We start from the raw sequence: 21,134 nt of genomic DNA, 5'->3' as shown, positions 1-21,134 counted from the left end.
AATTTAATACAAGAAGTGCACAAATAAAGTGGTATGTTCCTTTTATTGTTGTGGTTCTGTGTTGAAAATGTGTCAGCTGTCACCGCGTCGCACTCGAGTGGTAGTTGGCGAGTCGGACTTCCTGTTCCAGCTCAGCGATCTTCACCTGTCAGTTGGCAACAAGAGAACTCACAGCGAGGAGCGAATTGTTAACAATGACAGCAAGATGGGCCGGACCGTGTTTACTGACGTCTTTCAGGTCAAGTATTTCTCTGAGACCTCTGATCTCATCTTGCTGTTTGTAGAACGCCTCGCGGAGCTGAGGAAACAGAGTCAAGATGACATTCTAAACTGATCACGCACAATGAGGCAATTCGGTTTGTGCTAATTTTACAGGAACCCCCCCCCCAAAAAATGGCTCAGGGATTATTTTTGTAACACCTAATTATTTTCATTATAATATTTTGAAAATTACTGTTAATTGTTCAACACATTTCCATTCAGTTGAGGGTGGAACATGCCTCTTACCCTAACTCAGTTGGTAGAGGCCCCACCAGACCTGCACTAATGAGGATAAGTGGTGCAGAAAATGGTCATTTACTTTGATGGTTTTTATGAGTCGGTCTGGTGGAAAAGAACAATTGCAGGTAAAATTGCCAACTGGTCAGAAAACAATCTATTTTCAACACCCGCTTATCCTGAACAGGATCGCGGGGAGTTGCTGGAGCCTGTGCCAGCTGACTTGGGGCAGAAGGAGGCAGACTACACCCTGAACTGGTCGCCAGTCGAGTCACACGGCACATATAGAGACAAACATTCACACCCACATGCACACTGTCACTGAGTGGGAAGGTCACAAAACTGTTTTCATGATGTGGGAACTTTATTGAGCTGAAGGTGGCAGCCTTCAAATTTTAGATGCTGGGGAAAAAAGACCCTGATAGGGTTTTACCTCATCCTCAGTGGTGGGAGGCGGCCTCTCTGCGGGTTCGCAGCAGTGAGGCGTAACATCATACGTCCACAGCTGCGACTCGTCTTGTTGCCACCCCGAACGTTTGTGCATCTCTCGGTGGTATTTGGCATCCTGGTAGGCCAGCTGCTCCTCAAGAAACTTCTAGTACACCAATAAAAACAAAATTAATGTCGTCCGTTTTGTTTAACGTCATTATTCTGAAGCAGGGCGGGGTCGTATATTTGTCCACGATGTCAACATGATGACATGGTATGTCCTGTACCGCTTATTCCTATCGAAATTCCCTATACACCGTCCAGCTACGAGTTAGTACCTTTTCGATGAGGCCAGGGGTCAAGCGTGGTAACGCTTCTGTGGCCAGGCCTTTGGGGTACCAGCACTTCTCAGCAAAGCTTTCTGTGTAAGGGTTGACTATTCGAGTGCCAGGATGCAGAGACATGAGGACTGGGCCTGCTGGCACCAGAGATTGAGTTTCTGCCAAGTCAACGTGGAAAACCATCATCCGCTGTCATTTTTCAGCTGGTTTACTGACCCCTGTTGATGCCCGCTAGCCACTCTTGCGCCGTCATTGCGGCCCGGTTTCCCGCCGTCATTGGGTAGAGGTCCTCGTGGAATAGCGCCGACTGATGGGGCGGAACATAACATTTGAAGCCTTCCACGTTGTCAACCGAGCTCATAAATGAGACCCACCTTCTTGCGCGGCACAATCATGGACAGTGGCTCCACCAGGCCTTTGACGGCGATCAAGCGATAGAATCGGAAAATCTCGCAGACGTTGACATCCAGGCCACGCTTTGGCATCACTGCTGTGCTGCCACAGAGCTCATGTTAGCGTCGCTCAAATCTAATCGGCCTTAACGAAATAGCCTCGTGTTGGTCCACATCTCACCGAGTCCTTTGTGAGGCAGTGGAGACCTGAACTCGGTCAGGAAGCTAATGTAAGGTTTCTCCGAACTCAGCTCGTAGTACTTGATGTTACCGTCACCCTGCAGCACACCCATTTCAGGTGACATTGAATCATTGGTCTGCAATCAGAAATGAGAAATCCAGGTCCAGAAGGTAAAAACCCTGCCACGTCTGTCTTGAGCCACAGGTGCTTCTGCTCAACCAGCAGTAAACGTGCTTGTTTATCTGGATTTCCCATCTCTGTCTGCAATCTTAATGTAAAACCAACACAGCTTTGTGAGTCCTATACTGATTGGAATGGACGCACTGACCTTCCCAGCTAGGTAAAGCATGTCAGTGTCTGGATCAAAGAACGGGAAGAGGACTCCTGCAGAACCGTCTAGATCTTCTTCGTACAGAGGCTCCGACAGGTCATCCTGCTCACAATAAAAGACAAGATGCTGCTTCTTCCTTCCTGCCTTTTTATACGACCGTAAAATAATCGCAAAAAGTGACTTTGGCTTTCGGGTGAAATTGGATGAATCTAATGTACCCCTTAAAGTGTATTAAATTCAAAGTTTTTTTTATCCTACAATCGACTTGTCCAACTCTGAAATGATTCCATAAAAAGGACTGATTTTACCGGGTCCCAGAGGACGAGCTGTCTGTGGTTCCAGGGCGAGCAACCGGTGCTCAGCAGCATCTTCAAGGATCCGATGTACACAACCTTGTTTGCCCTGTGAGACTTGTTGCAGGACACCTGCAGCAACAGCATACAAGGTCACGCATGGCCACAAGTCTCTCAACACAAAGACACACCTGGAGAGTCCTTCCCGTGCGAGGGTCCAGCACTCGAACGCGTCTGTCTTTGGATGCAACTGCGAGCCGGTTTCCTTCCTGATTGAAGCTGACGGACAGCAGCAACATCTCTGATGGGAAGCGGTGGTGGACGGGTGCCATGACTACACGCACCGGACACCTTAGCACCAATCCTTCCTGGGACACGTCCCAGAGGAGGACCTAGAGCCCATACAAAAGATTTCTTCTGGAATCATTTATAAGACTGCTGCCTTTATTTGAGACCTAACCTTGTAGTCGTAGGCCGAGCTTAGGAGAAGATTCTCAGCAGTTGGATGCCACTCGATAAGCCCCACCCTCCTGGAGTGACCAATCAAAGTCTTCCTGGCCTGGGTGAGGTTCCGTTGGATGCCACAGAGCGGAATGTCCCAGATCTTTACCTGTGCGGTGACACGTTAAGCCGTGAGCGCCAGAAAAGCAAGAGTGGAAGACAGAAATCAATCTGCAAGCACCGTGCAGTCCTCTGAACACGAGGCAATGCAGCTGTCATCGAACGGGTTCCACTTGACATCAAGAACCTGAGCCCTGTGACCGCACACTCTTGGGTGCTGAGGATCCACTCTGCCTGTCTGGAAGATGAAAAGTCAAACGAGTCTTCCTTTTGTCAGATTACCGATTATGATCACGGTGTCCTTACGTGATGGATAGGCAGCACCAGGAAGGATCCGCCCCCGGCGCACTCGGTCACCATGGCAATGAAACAAGGATTGACGGAGCAGTATTGGTTGTCATGGACGCCGCGTGTGATGGGAACACCGTCGTAGCTGTGCTCCCTGCTGGATGCTTTCCCGAAGACGTGGCGGAACTTTGAGCAGTGGAAGGATGAGCGCCGCGACATCTGTCAGGGAGTTACAATGATGTGTGTGTGTGTGTGCGTCTTTGATATGTACGGAGCCAGCCCGAAGTACAAGCGAACTCTGTGGCCCCCTGACCATGAGGGGGCCCCAAAAATGTGAGGATATTTTGAAACACATGAGACATTATACAGTGTTGCCTTGACTCCTGCGTTCCCCAACTTACGAGTTTTCCAAGTTACAGACTGTTTCTTGGTCATTACATGGGAGCGAGGCCTCAAATCAAATTCTGGTTCAGGCCCATGAAGGCTTGGGCCGTACTGTGTGTTTGTGTGCTGAGGTCCATGTGCTGCATGATCAGGTCACATCAATAATGCAAATGTTTTCATGATTGGGTTTAATATTCTCATTAACAATTAATCAATACACGTGCACACAAAGTGACAAATTGGTCACCTGTAACAGATCACCTCTCTTGTTAAATATTCATAAGTGACATTTAAATTTCCTTTTTAAGAGTTGGCGGAGGAAAGCAAGTCACTAGGATGCATTGAGAGCATCTGTGAAGGAATAATCTGTGACTTTATGATGAAAGTTCATTGGAAATTACTTTTGGTACGTGTCAGTGACATCAGAGTACGGAACAATACAACAGTGACGTGATGTGTCGTTTTGTTTTGTGGTTCACAGAACCACTTAAATGTTGAAAATAAGGAAAGTGATGGAAGTCATGGACGGCCCCGTGGTCAACTAGTTAGCGCATCGACCTCACAGTGCAGAGGTCGTAGGTTCAATCCCGGCTCTGGCCTTCCTGTGTGGAGTTTGCATGTTCTCCCCGTGACTGCGTGGGCTTTCTCCGGGTACTCCTGTTTCCTCCCACATTCCAAAAACATGTATGGCAGGTTAATGCAACACTCTAAATTGTCCCTAGGTGTGAGTGTGAGCACAGATGGTTCTTCATCTCTGTGTGCCCTGCGATTGGCTGGCAACCGGTTCAGGGTGTCCCCGACCTATTGCCGAGGACAGCTGCGATCGGTTCCAGCACACCCGTGACCAATGTGAGGATATAGCAGATGGGAAAATGGATGGATGGATGGAAGATGTTGGCTGGTCAATACTGAAACTAGCAGAACAGTCATTCTATCCCGGTTGTTCATGTTTCAACAGGTAGTGGTAGCAGACCCTAGCTACAATTGACCAGGTTACGGTTTGGTGCCTATTTAACATGTTTCTTGCTATACGGAGGGGGGGGACAGTTTACCCGGAAATGAAAATGTTTCCCCACTTCCTAAAAAGTCACATTTCTCGATATACACATTCAGAAAGTGTGGGAGGTCACGGGAAAACTATCTATTCAGCGGTAGGAAGTCCACAAAGGTGCCCAAATTCCCCAAACACACACCGATAGCTGACCTATTACACAAATAATAAAAGATTTCATGTAGCAATGCCTCACTGTGCGGATGCACATAATGCACATGCCAGAAACCGCCACAGACTTGTACCCCAGTGACTAAAACATGACAAAGCAACAGCTTAGTTGAGTACGAATACTGGAAATGGAAAGAACCGTGTGTCACTAATTCAATTTAAGTCGGTGTTCAGCATCTGTCTTACCTCTGACACAGTCATTTCGAGATCACACCTGGCAGAACCTGGATGACAGCTGGAAGAACACCTGAATGAAACCCGGGCTTCTCACTAAGCGCAGTGCAGTCTCAAGTAAAAGTCCCGCGTCCCGCTGACTTATGACCGCCACTCACAGCACCTACGCCACCAGAAATCGCCCTGCCTCCTGATCTCTGATGTTCTTCCTCCCCGGGCAGGCACATGAGCTGAGGCGGGTTTACGCACGGCTGCCCACGCACAAACGCACCGCAACATGTGACACCGTGGCAGGCCCCTGATGCTAACTTCTCCGCTGCAAAAAAGGTGATAGCTGAGTTTCACACACCCGTCATTCCTCAACTAACAATCAATCTCTCTTATAACCCTTTCATGCACCCTGTAACCTGATAACACTGTAGTAACCGCTGTCCTCGAGATGGTTAAAATCATTTAGTGTCGTATAAAACAGCGGAGCAGTGTTTCCCAACATTTATTGAGCCAAATGGCAAGGCACCACAATGAGCAAAAATGTTACAATAATCACATTCTGATATAATTATGGTGTCCTCTCAATTTACTTCTAAATGTATTTACTCAGTGTGAAATCATAGCCCGTTTCATTGCTATTGTTCTCTTGTCTGAAAGGCAAAAGGTCAATCCCAGGTTAAAATTATACATCCTGGCATCTATGGAAAAACATTTGATTGCTCTGCCTGTCGCTATAGGTTGCTGTTACAGACAGGCGAATGAAAAGCCTCTTTCGAGCTCATCAGTCAAAATAGGAAGAAGAGGTCGAGGACGAGGAAGCGATGTGAAGGTTGAACTGCAATGGCTCATTGAGGTCGTTTTCATCTAACAAACCACTAGAAACAGCTAAAACAGAGCAGAAGACAGAACCCCAAAATGTTATTTCCACACAAGTCTCTCGAGCATTCAAACTTGTATTGTCTCACGTGGGGTGATATCGTGTTGATTAGGCTCCTCCTCAGCGGCATCCAACGGTTCAGACTTTTTGGGTGAGTGGTGCGGGATTGCCACGTCGGAGTCTCCACTATGGGAAGCCTGAGAGTGGTTCACGTGCATTTCTTCTTGCAGCTCTTCAAAGGCAAGGTACAGTCAGAATTCCCTCATACCTGAGCTGATCATAAAAGGATAAAAAGAGTACCGTGCTCCTCTGATTGTGCATCCGTGCCGTTGGCCACCGGAGACATGAAATGGTCACAGGGGGTCTGTCGGCCTTTTGGGGGGTCACAAATTTGTCAGCCACGAGATGAGAGAATTGGCATCTTTTTTGCTGGCAAAGCTGAGGCCAGACTACAAGTAACTCTTTGCTGTCCAGAGCGAAGGCTCCCATTGCTTCACTGAGGTAAAAGGTTTATCGTACCTTCTGTCATCTAATGGAAGTGTATGGGCCAGTATTACTGATTCTAAAGGCCCTGGATTGACTGTCTGAACACTGTCACCAACACCTTACACCGGTACTATTCAGCACTGGCACCAGCTCAGTTTGAAAAGGGATATTTAAGAGCACACCTTGGTCATCAGAGTAGAGGACCTCAAAATTGCCCGCAGGCGCCTTCCCATGATTGCCAGGAGCCCCGTGCCGTAGGTCAAACGAGCACGTCTACAAGAAACGTCAAACAATGAGTAGAATCGCTGATCCGTTTATGAGCCATGCCAATGTGCCACTCTTACCCGGGACGCCCTCCTCAGCAGGTAGAGGATGATGAGAAGGATGATGATCACCAGTAGCAGCAGCACCATGAGGACATAACCTAAAGAGCGAGGGGCGGCAACTTTTCAAGGGTCTGAACAGAACATGTTAAACATCACATCACTCTCACCCCAGGAAGCATAGGATCCCCCGTCATGGGATGCTGAAAGAGACAACCATTGTCAGTAGCGCCCTCCACTTGTTCTTGGTGCCGATGATGTCATTGTGACTTTACCCGCCTGTGTTGTGACACTCTGTGCAATTGTGGAAATTAAAGTGAAGTCCTCGGCTGGTGTTGTGGGCTTCTGCTCGATGGGATCATGGACTTTGTCGCTCGGCGTCTTGGTTTCTCCTTGTGTCCCAGGTGGTGGTCCCTGTTTAATGAGGTTTAATTCTTGTTTCTATGACAAGAAGCTTCAAACAACGCATCTTTAAACAAATGTGTGAGACCAAATAAATCTGAAGGAATTAGTGCAGTTGCTTGGAAAAATGGTCCCCAAAGTGTTGAATGGGTACTCACCGAATTAAATGTTGAAACTTCATAATGTGTCAGTAGCTTAAATAATTCTCTTCTAGTTCAGATGTATGTAGGTTTGAATACATTTGCATTGAATCTTTTCGAAACCCAATTATAATATATTTTAATCCATCCATCCATTCATCAATTCATCCATTTTCTAATCTGTTGATCCTCACGAGGGTCGCGGGCATGCTGGAGCCTATCCCAGCCGTCATCGGGCAGTAGGCGAACAACCATTTGCACTCACAGTCACACCTGGGGACAATTTAGAGTGTTTCATTAAACCGCCATGCATGTTTTTGGAATGTGGGAGAAAACCGCAGTACCCGGAGAAAACCCACGCAGGCACGGGGAGAACATGCAAATTCCACACAGCAAGGCCATAGCCAGAATCGAACCCTCCACCTCTACACTGTGAAGCCAACCTGCTAACCAGTTTACTGATTGTCATTATGATTGCCCTTGAAGAGTCAATTGTTGTTGTTTTTTTAGACGGTACTTAAAATATTGAGGACCACTGGCTTAGGCTAAGAATGAAGGCAGAGATCAGCGGCACCGTTGCTGTTGACAGCACATCAGGTTGATTTCCCAAAGTCCGATTCTGATGAGACGGCATTGGTGTTGTCGATTCTTCCATGGTGAGGGGAGCTAATGTTGGCGCATTAGAAGCAAACATGACGGAGAAGACATGAGATGTGGACTGGCATTAAGACAAACACTTCAACTCCATTTTGACTGTACCTGAGGTGCGGTTCCTCGGTGTTGCTGTTTGGTTTTGTCCTTGGCAAACACATACTGCTGCTAAAACTGAAAAGACCAAAGGTGTTAACCTGAATGTAGATACTTCATTTGACTTTCTACATGAAGGATCCTCATAAATTTTGAGTGCCTTGCTTCAACACATGAGGTCTGCAGCTGTACCCACCGAGGAAGAAGAGTCGAGAGCTCATCTTCATCGAAATCAAACAAAGATATCAACGCAGCTTAGCATTTCAGTCCGATGCAAGCCCGCCAGAAAACTCCTCTGCCTGTTTAATACCTGATATTTTTAACCATGTGACACTCGCAGCGCTCTGTTGGCTTCACTTTCAGGAAGTGAGACACCAACCACAGTGCGAGCAAAGGCCACAAAGACACAGGATGTCGCCGCCTGCTCTCCTCAATTTTCATGCAAACATGAGCTCATTTCCTTTAGTCTAGCGTGAGAGGTTGAAATCAAGTCAAGACAGTTTTATTCATATAGCCCCGCGGGTGGATTTATTGGTCAATTTACTGTAAATTCCCACCCTCAACTATCGTCACAAGCTGTGGGTCATCCTGGTTAAAAACAAGATCACGAATGCCAGTGGCTTAAAACAAATTTTCTCCGCGCTGTGTCTGGGCTCTCGTTAGAGTGAATAGCTTGGCCATCAAAAGGGAGAAGGTCAGCGTAGAGCCGTGCTCCTCCATATCGAGAGAAGCCAGATGAAGTGGTTATGGCATCCGTTTATGATTCCTCCCGAGTGAGGTGTTCTGGACATGTAACACTCGGAGGAGGGCCAGAGGATGACCCAGGAGATGCTGGAAAAAAGTCTCCCGGCTGGCCTAGGAACGCATTGCAATTCCCCCATGGAAGAGCTAGATGAAGTGGCTGGGGAGAGCAAATTCTGGGCTTTCCTGATAACCCCCCTTTACTCTCCAATACCCCTACAAATCTTAATGAACCAGCTTGATTTATTTATTTTTGATATTTGGGGGGGGGCCTCTGGAAATCTTAGACGCCGTGCCTCATGGTAGTCCTTTTCGGTTTGATGCCAATTCACAACAGAAGTCTTCTTAGTTTCAACACCTTACCTAAACTAATCCAAGCGGGACAAGAAAACCTTCCCGAACTGTCCCCACAAAGACCAGAGTGTCCATCTCTTTTCAATTTTCAACATCGCTGTTTTAATTGGATGATTCATGGAAAAACATTAAATTCACAAAAACACAATGAAAAGAATAGTCAACATTAATAGAATCATTTTCACATTGTTCTGCACAGTACAAAAATTCAAGGGATTTCAGGTCAAATGAATATATAAAATTACTCTTTAAAGTGTCATTTTTGGGATGAGGCCTGCCTCCTCTACTCCTCTGTGGTCCAGTCCGATGTGATGCTATGCTCCAGGGCAATAGCGGCCAGCTCCTTCAGGAATTCTGCGTATAGGACAATGGCGAACACTCGGCTCTTGTCTTGGGGTGGGATGGTAGGACAGGGAGGCAGAGGGCCAAGGTGGGGGAGTGCTAGAATGTTCCTCACAGAACCATTGGGAAGAAGGTGGTCTGGATCTTCAGTGCCCTCAGACTGGAGGCTTTCTGGAACATATCCAGATGTGCTGGGCCTCAATGCATGTCATTACTTAACCAAGGTTTAGTACATTTTGTTTTCATGAGCTGCCACTGGAGGAATAATGCACACTAACCTCGGACCTTGCTGTCATGGTCTTTAGCCAACAAGAACCTCCATGCCTGTAGGACCAAGCTGGGGTACTCTGGTCGGGCTTGGATGTAGCGTTCAATTTGGCTGTGAAGTGACACCAGCACCTACGCAAACACACATATATCAGTTGGAATCTTGGTTCTCTGGTTCTCAAGGGGGTCTGCAAACCATAATTTGGGGGTCCGCTTTTCAGAAAAGCCAGCGACGATGGGTACATATTGAATTTAACTCCGTTGAATTGAAATCCTTATCTATGAAACAGGTCTTAAATATATTGGGGCGGAACGGTGGTCAACTGGTTAGCACGTTGGTGAGGAAGATATGCCTGTGAGTATTGTTACATTTTCTGTCTATAGGTTGGTCCACAGTTTGTTTGTGTAGTTTGTGAAGTGAGTTGAATTCACTGCCACCATACAGTGTTCATATCTCAAGCTTGCACTCGCAAGTCAGAGTAAATGATCGGCCAAACTATGACTTGTATTTTTAAAAATTCGCACGTTGGATCATAATCAGGCAGGTATGAGTGCATGTTACCTGGTGCAGTGTACACACACCAGCCTGTTGGTGTGTTTCTGTGCCAAGCAGGAACGCTGTCAGCAGAGGTTGCGGGTACGACGCTAGCTGAGCGAGGATGCCTGTCACCAGCAGGTTGACGGCGATAGAGTTCTCCAGTAGATTCTCCAGACGGGACAGAAGGACACTGATAAAGGGCCCTGTGGCATCATGGGAGGTTAGTGTGAGTGGTGAGAGTGAGATTCGCTGAAGGAATTTGCCGAAATACAGTAAGCCAACAATGAGTCTTCAGTGAGGATGTCAGTGTAATGGAGCAACCAGCAAGATGGTGAACTGACCAACGTGGGCTGAGTACACTTGGGTGAGCTGACCGTGAACAATGAATGTACTCTAGCTCTTAAACAGGTAGATGGCTCTCCCTATAGATGTTGCTTACTATTTTCCACCTGGAGTTTTGTGTTCTGTCATGGTCTGTGAACCCACCTGTAAATGGAACACTCTGCCTCGCTCCATCTTCTTCTTCCTCCTCCTCCAAAAGCTCCTCAACCGTTTCCTTTCCATCTTCACAATCTTCCTCTACCAGTCTTTGCTTCAGTTCTTGAATCCGCCTCCTAAAGGTGGAAATGTCATCCAGTATGCTGTCGCACTCCGGCTCTGCCCCAAAACGCATTAGCTCATGGTACTGGGACAGGAAGTTGCCGTTGTTACCAGGAACTTTGTTGTAACATGTGGAGTCTGTGTTTGTCATCAATGGATGACCGTTGAGTGAAGTGTGATTTTGTGCGTCCGGGATGCAGTCTGCATTACAAATGTCAGTAACGCGATCACTGATGTCCTCACTTAGCCTCGATTTGCTTCCATGGTCCTCACCCCTTATTTCCTCCTTTCCTCCTTCCTCACTCATCCTCCGGGATGACATAATGCAGTTAACAGTTTCATGTATTGTCCTTCCTGTTGTCACAGAGGAGACACCGTCTCCATGTCGTCCTCGAATAGCTGCCATCATTCGTTCCAAAATAGCAGCAGTGGCATCTTTTTGGGCGACCAGATCGTAGACCAGAACATCCTTCTCAAATTCACCCTCTTCCACATAGGCGCCGTGCACCAGCTTGATGGCGCTGCGTCGCATCTCTTGGATGTGGCGAGGGAGTAAGGGTGGGAGAGGTGCAAAAGAGCCACCAAATGAAGACGATAGATCCTCATCCACAAAAAGGTCATCCCACTCAAGGTCTAGAGCAGAGCCGGTTCTTCCTGCCTGGTTACTCTTGGAGACAACGTCCATGGAGCAAGAGGTCGGGGAGGCACCAACAGAGTCACTCTTTGGTTGCCGTTCCATGTCATCCTCATTTGATCCGTTCAGTGTGAGAGGTTGTTCTTGGACAGGTGGCGGATTGTGCCCGTCATAAGGCGCCGACCAGTGCCGACACGCCCTGAGGGACACCACGATGTTATTAGTCAGGCAAGTTATAATCATTTGTATGGCACCATGTGCCACAGGATGGTTGCACATCACTGTTTGGCTTTAAACTAAATTAAGCTCCTCCCATATCAACATGCTTAAGTTTCTTGGGACCTGGTTGCCACCAGATGGTGCTCAAGCAAACATTTTGTGTCGTTGCTATCAGGAGGATCCACTGACCTTTTCGAGGCACCGATGGCTTGTCGGGCATCTGAGAGGTAATGGAGGTAGTTGACTTCCATTCGGAAGTCTGAGCCTCGCCAATAACCAATGCTTTCAGCCACTGACACATCTAACCACCACAGAGCCAAGTTCAAATATGTGATGGGACTCACTGACACCACATCATCATCAAAAAATGCATCACCTGCTCCTTTGGGCCAGTGGATGTGCTCTGAGGCTCCATTTCTGTTCGGCAGGTGGACGGGGCACCAAGAGGGCATGAGGAGCAGGAAGGAGGCGGCACTCGTGGAGCACCAGGCCTTGTGCTTTAATGATGACCACTGCTTCCTGCTCAGGTGGGTGCACGCAATTAAGAACCTGAGGACACACGACACTCAGGTAATCAAGTGATCTGTACTGTTATCCCCTAAAGCAGGCATTCTTTAAAAAATCTGGGTTTCAGGGACCCTTCACCAGAACATGGTTTTCCCAAGGACCCCCCTCATAATCCTAATGTCATTCAACAAAACAGCTATCTGTCTCCTGCAATGCCATAGTTCTTTTTTTTTTTACCATCGAGCTGACCTGAAAACAAGCTGCAACATGACGTCCTCGCAGAAGAGACTGATGAGCGTCCTGAATAGAGCCAGCGACACCGTGCCTAGCTGAGGAGCACCAAGACGAGATCATGTCTTTGATTTGGATCTGCTTTCACCGGCATGTCAGGTGCGTTACCTGAAAAGGTGTGTTGACTCTGCTGACCAGCGTGTCCAGGATATGCACATTGTCGTGAGTGTGCAGCAGTATGAAGGACAGGAAGGTCTGCAGGAGGGCAGGCTCAGTGATGGAGCGCAAAAACAAGTCCAGGTAAGCTGTAGTTGTCATCACCTCCTCCACAGTCAGCTGTACACAGACGCACAGATAACTCTTTCAAAACTTGTAAGGATTAGAATTACAGATATTTTTGTATACCTTATGGAGAGCAGGGGCGAGCACAGGCACCAGGAACCCATTGTGGATGTAACTCAGCAGCTGGGAGCGGATAGAAGGATGAGTTACCTGAGGGAAGGTCAGAATGAAAAACAATGTTATTGTCTTTTTAAGACTAGAAGAGTTTGTGTGAAGGTTGGCGCATTACGCTGGTGACGGTGCTGCAGAAGCCCAGAGAGTGCAGGAAGTGGACAAGAGCCGGAACCTGTCGAAATGTTGGAACATTGGCATTATTCGCTCATATGCAAAAATGCCCATCACGGTGTCGCACTCTCTGTGTACAGTTGTCATGGTTACCTGTTGCCAGTCGGGTTGGTCCAGACAGTGCCAGTCTTCGCTGTAAACCTGCAACCTAGCTGGCAGAGAGGAGTAGAGACCAGAAAGACCTGTGGCCAGAACCTGCACCAGTACACAGTTTGACATTGACGACATTCGCTGCTAAATCACTGGCAAATCAACATTAATAAAACTGAAGACAATCTGTCATTTTGGTCCAGATTTCAAGTTTGTTTAAGTGGTGGACCAGATCGCTCCCCCAGGGTCTTGAGTTTGACACCCATGTTTTAAGGTGAATGTGGGTCACAACACAAAACTGAGCACCTCAACCAAAATTCAAGAGCGGATTATGCGGAAAAGGAACGGGAGGGTGATTTTTGTTTTGATTCCTTCATCTCTGGAAAGAGGGGGAGCCACAGATTCAAGCGCAGATCAAAACACGAGCGGTGTCAGTGGTAGCAATGCTGTTTCATTCACACGCAGCGGATTTGCTAATCCCGCTTTGGACTGGCGGCCAATCTCGTGCTGATTTACTAATCTCCTCTCCACAAGAAGATTGAGGTCAGCATGGTCACATGGACATAAATCTGAAGCATGCTAGTACTCGTCAAACACTATGCGTTTATTTTATTTTTTTACAAGTATGTGGATCATGAAAAAAAAATCGCATTCAAAAGTCCGTAATGGTGATCATTGAGTAGGGAATGAATGAATGATTCCAAACACAGTGACGGAATGGCTAAACTAAATAAATGATTGAACATAAGTATAACCATTAGGGAGGTAGGAATGAGTGAATCATTCGTTCATCATAGAGCCAACATGGCCTGCTATTTGCTGTAAACAAACACTGAACCCGTTTTTCCAGAGGTGGCGTGGAGCCCTCACGGCACTTCCAAAATTTTTACTGGAAGTAATTTTCCCCCTAACGAAACGCCTTGAGCTCGTTTGGTTGTTACATAACGCATGGCAATGAAATCACAATGAACACTGCCGCCTCAGTCAACACCAACAACGTTATATCCTTGGATCATGAAAAATGTTCACCAACTAACTCATTTTCTTTTTTATTGGTAGTTGAGGTTCTATGATCAAATTACAATTTGCCGCACAACCTTTGAGTCGCTGTGGCGGTGTTGTTTGCTCATGGAGAATGTATGTTGTGTGCATGGGGGGACTTACAGGGCAGAAGTACGTGTTCTGGGCAATATGCTGGGCCACGCGAGGCTCCGAGGCTGAAAGCGACATGATGAGCAGAAGAGCTTCTCGGGCCTGCTGACCTACCGGGCCTTGTCTGAGAGAGTGGAAGGTGACTTTCAGTGTGGAATGCTTGAAATGGTTTTCACTCAGCGTGCGTGTGTTCAAGAACCTGTGTGTGTATGGGATGAGCAGGGAGAAGAGCAGGAAGTTGGCGGCGCCCTGATCCTCACTGGTGTGGAAGAACAATTCCAGCACTGAGGGGTCCTTCACTAGAGCCGCGCACAGCTGGTTCAACAGGAGGACCAGCTCTGCCTCTACGCAACCGCCTGCGTCTAAAAAAAGTAAAGGCAGTCAACCGAGGGGTCGATTCTACTGAGGCGACGTAACGTATCGTACCTGCGCCAGCGCCGCCACAGGAGGCCAGCAGTGTCATGAGCGGCCGCAGCAGTGGCTTGTGGTGCAGGAGGGGCTGGTGGGCCTGGGTCAGGAGCATCTGGTACATCCTGAGCTGCTCCACTTTCATGTCCTCGGTGAACTGCCGCCTCAAGCTCCACAGGAAAAGGCGCTCCATCACACCCTCCAGAACCACAAACTCCAAAATGGGACCCATTGCTCCTCCTGAGGATTAGGATCAGCATTATGTATGTTCACGACTGAGTTTGGAGACTCGAGTCATAAAACTTCGGAAAGCCTTGACTTGACTTCGACTTGGTATCCAAGAAACTGGACTTGACTTCATTTTGACTAGCCACAATAAAGTTACAGATATTTTAAATGAAAATTCCAGCTAATCAAAATGTAATCTTGTTGAGTCAGGAAGACAATGTTAATATGTTAATTCCAGATAGCCAAACTTAAATGTTGACATTTAAATGTGAAATCCGCCTGCCATAAAAATGCGCACGTTCGTCAGTTCATTGACAATTTGTTAATTCTTGAAAGATGGATTGCTTTGGCTCTCACCTTGTCCTGCCTCCTCCTGCATGAGCAGGAACAGCATGTGTTCCACATAGTTCTGAACAGCACTGGCCTCATCGGCCGGGATGGACCCGAGGCGGGCGCCGCTGCTTCCAGTGTGACCTGAGAGGAAACTCAGCGCGCTGGTGCCGCCACGCCCTGGCTCATGTTTCTCTAAGATCTTCACTACCTAAAGGCCAAGGAAACCTGGTGAATTGGAGTAGCCATCACATGACGCCGAGACTATTTGCCACTTCATGCTCACCTGCGCCCAGTGATTCTTAAACACAATCATGCACGTCTCTGGGTCCACTCCTCGCAGCGTCAGCGACTTCCTGCGGTCGCTGCCGGCCGCGGCCGAGGCCATCATCCTGACTTGTGCTCGGATGGCTAAGGCATGTTGCGGGGGAAAGGCGGGGATCCGGCCACTGCTCTCAGTCCAGGATCAACTGCTAAATAGTGGGAATGTGTATGAGCGTGGACGTACAGTATCCAATCAGGGTTTTATGCTGCCAATTCCAGTGCTGATCATCCATCAATGATACATACAAATTGGTCTCTGCTGCAGGTTGCAAAGTACGAGGTGGTACTTCGACACATGCCAATCACATATTTTTCCAGGCCACTAATTTCTCTCTATGTGTTGCTGCATCGATTGTGTTCAAATATCCGTTGCCTAAAGCCAAGACATACTTTAGATGCTATTCGTTATCCCATCTATGGTGTTTCCTATTATGTGTTAGCATTAAGACAGCCGCCCCTGGCAGGGTCACCCATGGCAAACAGGTTCTAGGTGAGGGGCCAGACAAAGCACGGCTCAAAGACCCCTTATGATGACAAAAATATATGGACCAAGGTTTCCCTTGCCCGGACGCGGGTCACCGGGGCCCCCCTCTGGAGCCAGGCCTGGAGGTGGGGCTCGTTGGCAAGCGCCTGGTGGCCGGGCCTACACCCATGGGGCCCGGCCGGGCACAGCCCGAAGAGGCAACGTGGGTCCCCCTTCCCATGGGCTCACCACCCATGAGAGGGGCCAAAGGGGTCGGGTGCAATGTGAGCTGGGCGGCAGCCAAAGGCGGGGACCCTGGCGGTCCGATCCTCGGCTGCAGAAGCTAGCTCTTGGGACATGGAATGTCACCTCTCTGGCAGGGAAGGAGCCCGAGCTGGTGTGTGAGGCAGAGAATTTCCGACTGGATATAGTCGGACTTGCCTCCACACACAGCCTGGGTTCTGGTACCAGTTCTCTCGAGAGGGGTTGGACTCTCTTCCACTCTGGAGTTGCTCAAGGTGAGAGGCGCAGAGCAGGTGTGGGCATCTCATTGCCCCCCGGCTCAGTGCCTGTACATTGGGGTTCACACCGGTAGACGAGAGGGTTGCCTCCCTCCGCCTTCGGGTGGGTGGACGGGTCCTGACTGTTGTTTGTGCATATGCACCAAACAGCAGCTCAGCATACCCACCCTTTTTGGAGTCCTTGGAGGGTGTGCTGGAGAGTACTCCTGCTGGGGACTCCCTTGTTCTGCTGGGGGACTTCAATGCTCACGTGGGCAATGACAGTGAGACCTGGAGGGGCGTGATTGGGAGGAACGGCCCCCCCGATCAGAACTCGAGTGGTGTTTTGTTATTGGACTTCTGTGCTCGCCACGGATTGTCCATAACGAACACCTTGTTCAAACATAAGGGTGTCCATATGTGCACTTGGCACCAGGACACACTAGGCCGCAGTTCGATGATCGACTTTGTAGTTGTATCATCGGATTTGCGGCCACATGTTCTGGACACTCGGGTGAAGAGAGGGGCGGAGCTGTCAACTGATCACCACCTGGTGGTGAGTAGGCTCCGATGGTGGGGGAAGATGCAGGTCCGTCCTGGCAGACCCAAACGTATTGTGAGGGTTTGTTGGGAGCGTCTGGTGGAATCCCCTGTCAGAAGGAGTTTCAACTCCCATCTCCGACAGAGCTTTTCCCATGTTCCGGGGGAGGCGGGGGACATTGAGCCCGAGTGGACCATGTTCCGTGCCTCTATTGTTGAGGCGGCCAATCTGAGTTGTGGCCGTAAGGTGGTTGGTGCCTGTCGTGGCGGCAACCCCCGTACTCGCTGGTGGACACCAGCAGTAAGGGATGCCGTCAAGCTGAAGAAGGAGTCCTATCGAGCCTTTATGGCCTGTGGGACCCCAGAGGCAGCTGACGGGTATCGACTGGCAAAGCGGAACGCAGCTTCGGTGGTCGCCGAGGCAAAAACCCGAGCGTGGGAAGAGTTCGGTGAGACCATGGAAGCCGACTTCCGGACGGCTTCGAGGAAATTCTGGTCCACCATCCGACGTCTCAGGAGGGGGAAGCAGTGCACCACTAACACTGTGTACAGTGGGGATGGGGCGCTGCTGACTTCGACTCGGGACGTTGTGAATCGGTGGGCAGAGTACTTCGAAGACCTCCTCAACTCCACCAACACGCCTTCCTTGGAGGAAGCAGAGCCTGGGGACTCTGAGGTGGGCTCTCCTATCTCTGTGGTTGAAGTCACCGATGTGGTTAAAAAGCTCCTCGGTGGCAAGGCCCCGGGGGTGGATGAGATCCGCCCGGAGTTCCTCAAGGCTCTGGATGTTGTGGGGCTGTCCTGGTTGACACGCCTCTGCAACATCGCGTGGTCAACAGGGAGAGTGCCTCTGGATTGGCAGACCGGGGTGGTAGTCCCTCTTTTTAAAAAGGGGGACCGGAGGGTGTGTTCCAACTACAGAGGGATCACACTCCTCAGCCTCCCTGGTAAGGTCTATTCAGGGGTGCTGGAGAGGAGGGTCCGTCAGGAAGTCGAGCCTCAGATTGAGGAGGAGCAGTGTGGTTTTCGTCCCGGCCGTGGAACAGTGGACCAGCTCTACACCCTTAGCAGGGTCCTCGAGGGTATGTGGGAATTCGCCCAACCAGTCTACATGTGTTTTGTGGACTTGGAGAAGGCGTTTGACCGTGTCCCTCGGGGAGTTCTGTGGGGGGTGCTTCGTGGGTATGGTGTACCGAACCCCCTGATACGGGCTGTTCGGTCACTATACCACCGATGTCAGAGTTTGGTTCGCATTGCCGGCAGTAAGTCGGAATCGTTTCCAGTGGGGGTAGGACTCCGCCAAGGCTGCCCTTTGTCGCCGATTCTGTTCATAACCTTTATGGACAGAATTTCTAGGCGCAGCCGAAGCGTTGAGGGGGTCCGTTTTGGGGGCCTCAGTATTGCATCCCTGCTTTTTGCAGATGATGTGGTGCTGTTGGCTCCTTCAAACAGGGCTCTCCAACTCTCACTGGAGCATTTCGCAGCCGAGTGTGAAGCGGTTGGGATGAAGATCAGCACCTCCAAATCTGAAACCATGGTCCTCAGTCGGAAAAGGGTGGAGTGTCCCCTCCGGGTCGGGGAGGAGATCTTGCCCCAAGTGGAGGAGTTCAAGTATCTTGGGGTCTTATTCACGAGTGGGGGCAGGAGGGAGCGGGAGATCGACAGGCGGATCGGTGCAGCGTCTGCTGTGATGCGGACGTTGTATCGGTCTGTCGTGGTGAAGAAGGAGCTGAGCCAAAGGGCGAAGCTCTCAATTTACCGGTCGATCTACGTTCCAACCCTCATCTATGGTCACGAGCTATGGGTCGTGACCGAAAGAACGAGATCCCGGTTACAAGCGGCCGAAATGAGTTTTCTCCGCAGGGTGTCCGGGTTCTCCCTTAGAGATAAGGTGAGAAGCTCGGTCATCCGGGAGGGGCTCAGAGTCGAGCCGCTTCTCCTCCACATCGAGAGGAGCCAGATGAGGTGGCTTGGGCATCTGATTCGGATGCCCCCTGAGCGCCTCCCTGGTGAGGTGTTCCGGGCATGTCCCACCGGGAGGAGACCCCGAGGAAGACCCAGGACACGCTGGAGAGACTATGTCACCCAGCTGGCCTGGGAACATCTCGGGATCCCCCGGGGAGAGCTGGAAGAAGTAGCTAGGGAGAGGGAAGTCTGGGCTTCCCTGCTAAAGCTGTTGCCCCCGCGACCCGGCCCCGGATAAGCGGTAGATGATGGATGGATGGATGGATGGATGGATGGATGGATGGATTAAGACAGCCGACTTAAAGGCAAAATTAAACACACAACTCTTTGTTTTAAATTTAGTTTGATGGTAAACTTTAACTGCCAGCAATCATATCTCAATCTTCTCCTCAAAGAGAAAAAATGTGTCCGAACAATGGCTCATATATCGAAAAGCTTGTAAATTGGCTCATTTGTATCTCAAGGCACACTCTGCACTTCATCATTCTGGACAGGATTAAAAAAAATAATAATCACACCGCCTCTCTACTAAATTGTCCTAAACAGCAACAAGAGATCGGCAGCGGCCACATGTAAACAGGAAAACGGACAGGACCCACCCACAGTGTTCTGGGACATTCAATGAATTCCCAACTCCAAGAAATCCTTTTAAGCACCCCCAGCAATGGAACAGTCGCCGGTTGTCCGCTGCCTGTGAAAGAAACACCATCAAGTGTCTACAAATGATCACTTCCACAGCATGTCAAGGAAATCACAATGTCCTATGACTGCTGAGCTATTTCAAGAATAGGCCAATGGGCTTCTCATTTGATCAGTGGGAGGTGACCACCATGTTGCCCTCACAAGAATAGAAGTGCAAACGTGTTTGTGGAGGGGGGTGGCGGGGTGGATTAATCTCAAATGAGACAGTGATGTTTGATCCCAAATGGCCATTGAACGTGTGTATGTGTGTGTGTGTGTGTGTGTGTGTGTGTGTGTGTGTGTGTGTGTCCCCATTAAACTCCAACTGTCACATGCCATCACAAAACCAGGGATTAAGCGCAAAATACAAATAAAGGGTTTCCTCTTTTTGAACGTGCTGTTCATTTAAATGACTTTTACTGATCATGAACTTGTGTGCCACGTTGTACAACGCACACGCTTGCAATCCGTTTTGTATGTTTTAGAATTAGGATTGAGAAAAATTTCTACAGAGTGTCGCTCAAAGATTAATACCAAAATGCATATTTTCATGAATGACATTTTCAAGATTTTATTCATTTGGAATATTAACAAATAATTCAATTTGCAATGATGGAAAGATGATTCTATGTTGCTGTCAATTGTGTCCAGAATTTAGGGACGCCTATACATTATATCATCTTTCAACAAGTCAAACAGAATTCAATTATTTTTATTTACCTTGGCAGTTGTGATTTAGGGGGCTGGCAGTCACTCCTGGGACGTCCCACGTACTTGGTGAGCTCAGCTTCGCTCCTGGGGCTTTAAGCGTCCCAGCTGTCAATCAATAATGGGTCACTCCTGACCACGCCCACTGTCTTGAGCACACCACGCCCCCGGGGGGTGGAAAGGCTCTCGTTGCTTTTTAGTTTCATTCGTTTTGAATTTGAAAACCAAAGAAAATGCTTGTCTTCAGATAAAGACCGCCATTGAAAGAAACAATATAATATAATTGTTTATCATTTATAATAGTTTTCTTTTGTTTTCTTTCTTTCTTTCTGTTTTTCGTTTTTTTTTCTTTTACTAACTACTGTTACTAACCTACTCAAAAAACTTCAACATATTATTTCATACGCTATATCTGACGTCATAGGACCATCATAGTCCGTACTAACACCAACTTACATTGGACACTGGAACCACAAAAACAACATAGTCCATTTTACTGTCCCAATCTGAGTTGCACAGTTGTTGTACTCCCCAGGTTGGCCAAGTTTCTTCATTTTGTAGACATGGATTGCCGCTAGGGATCAACATTAAGTGTTTGGTATACAGTACAGCAAACTTCTGGCCA

The 21,134-nt window shown here is 48.7% G+C and overlaps 3 protein-coding genes across 12 annotated transcripts; all 3 read right to left on the bottom strand.

Moving 5' to 3' along the window:
• Positions 1-24: 24 nt before the first annotated feature.
• Positions 25-5,328, bottom strand: LOC147209111 (coronin-2A-like). Of its 6 annotated transcripts, none has more exons than XM_086104724.1 (14): positions 5,107-5,328; positions 3,333-3,533; positions 3,148-3,264; positions 2,926-3,075; positions 2,657-2,857; positions 2,481-2,597; positions 2,170-2,274; positions 1,842-1,977; positions 1,643-1,758; positions 1,485-1,575; positions 1,266-1,405; positions 932-1,093; positions 230-298; positions 25-145 (listed from the first exon to the last, which is right to left on the bottom strand). In XM_086104724.1, the coding sequence occupies exons 1-14, from the start codon at positions 5,119-5,121 to the stop codon at positions 80-82; spliced, it is 1,686 nt and encodes a 561-aa protein (XP_085960850.1). In that variant the 5' UTR covers positions 5,122-5,328; the 3' UTR covers positions 25-79. The 6 variants fall into 6 exon arrangements, with proteins under 6 accessions (XP_085960850.1, XP_085960853.1, XP_085960848.1 ...); XM_086104727.1 differs by having other exon boundaries at positions 1,842-1,938; XM_086104722.1 differs by having other exon boundaries at positions 25-298.
• A 243-nt stretch (positions 5,329-5,571) lies between these two features.
• Positions 5,572-8,412, bottom strand: LOC147209110 (uncharacterized). Its single transcript, XM_086104728.1, has 10 exons — positions 8,257-8,412; positions 8,073-8,138; positions 7,888-7,979; positions 7,047-7,185; positions 6,942-6,974; positions 6,793-6,872; positions 6,631-6,721; positions 6,263-6,334; positions 6,051-6,194; positions 5,572-5,970 (listed from the first exon to the last, which is right to left on the bottom strand). Exons 1-10 carry the CDS (start codon positions 8,285-8,287, stop codon positions 5,867-5,869), a joined length of 852 nt encoding a protein of 283 aa, XP_085960854.1. The 5' UTR covers positions 8,288-8,412; the 3' UTR covers positions 5,572-5,866.
• An 821-nt stretch (positions 8,413-9,233) lies between these two features.
• On the bottom strand, positions 9,234-20,600 carry LOC147209109 (FHF complex subunit HOOK-interacting protein 1A-like). Of its 5 annotated transcripts, none has more exons than XM_086104717.1 (18): positions 20,522-20,600; positions 19,720-19,811; positions 15,615-15,801; positions 15,356-15,539; positions 14,789-15,010; positions 14,562-14,724; positions 14,375-14,486; positions 13,214-13,315; positions 13,065-13,121; positions 12,899-12,985; positions 12,662-12,829; positions 12,500-12,591; positions 12,132-12,304; positions 11,945-12,056; positions 10,789-11,735; positions 10,327-10,505; positions 9,776-9,896; positions 9,234-9,668 (listed from the first exon to the last, which is right to left on the bottom strand). In XM_086104717.1, the coding sequence occupies exons 3-18, from the start codon at positions 15,717-15,719 to the stop codon at positions 9,439-9,441; spliced, it is 3,054 nt and encodes a 1,017-aa protein (XP_085960843.1). In that variant the 5' UTR covers positions 15,720-15,801; positions 19,720-19,811; positions 20,522-20,600; the 3' UTR covers positions 9,234-9,438. The 5 variants fall into 5 exon arrangements, with proteins under 5 accessions (XP_085960843.1, XP_085960847.1, XP_085960844.1 ...); XM_086104721.1 differs by having other exon boundaries at positions 12,512-12,591; XM_086104718.1 differs by having other exon boundaries at positions 15,615-15,798.
• Between the last annotated feature and the right edge of the window lie 534 nt (positions 20,601-21,134).

This window comes from Hippocampus guttulatus, chromosome 2, assembly GCF_054856545.1.
Source record: "Hippocampus guttulatus isolate MCC_2025c chromosome 2, RoL_Hgut_1.0, whole genome shotgun sequence".
Taxonomy (NCBI): domain Eukaryota; kingdom Metazoa; phylum Chordata; class Actinopteri; order Syngnathiformes; family Syngnathidae; genus Hippocampus; species Hippocampus guttulatus.
The sequence above is the reverse complement of the archived record's forward strand: the minus strand, read 5'-3'. Positions and strand labels throughout refer to the sequence as shown.

Coding starts and splice junctions, on each gene's coding strand:
- LOC147209109 (XM_086104717.1), bottom strand. CDS start 15,719: ATGATGGCCTCGGCCGCGGCCGGCAGCGACCGCAGGAAGTCGCTGACG. Junction 13,122..13,213: donor ACCAACCCGACTGGCAACAG/GTAACCATGACA, acceptor ACATTTCGACAG/GTTCCGGCTCTTGTCCACTT. Junction 12,986..13,064: donor TCTGCAGCACCGTCACCAGC/GTAATGCGCCAA, acceptor ACCTTCCCTCAG/GTAACTCATCCTTCTATCCG.
- LOC147209110 (XM_086104728.1), bottom strand. CDS start 8,287: ATGAAGATGAGCTCTCGACTCTTCTTCCTCG. Junction 8,139..8,256: donor CTCTCGACTCTTCTTCCTCG/GTGGGTACAGCT, acceptor TGGTCTTTTCAG/TTTTAGCAGCAGTATGTGTT. Junction 6,873..6,941: donor GGGATCCTATGCTTCCTGGG/GTGAGAGTGATG, acceptor CTCGCTCTTTAG/GTTATGTCCTCATGGTGCTG.
- LOC147209111 (XM_086104722.1), bottom strand. Junction 1,978..2,169: donor TGCTTTACCTAGCTGGGAAG/GTCAGTGCGTCC, acceptor TTCTGATTGCAG/ACCAATGATTCAATGTCACC. Junction 1,759..1,841: donor ACTGCCTCACAAAGGACTCG/GTGAGATGTGGA, acceptor GTGGCAGCACAG/CAGTGATGCCAAAGCGTGGC.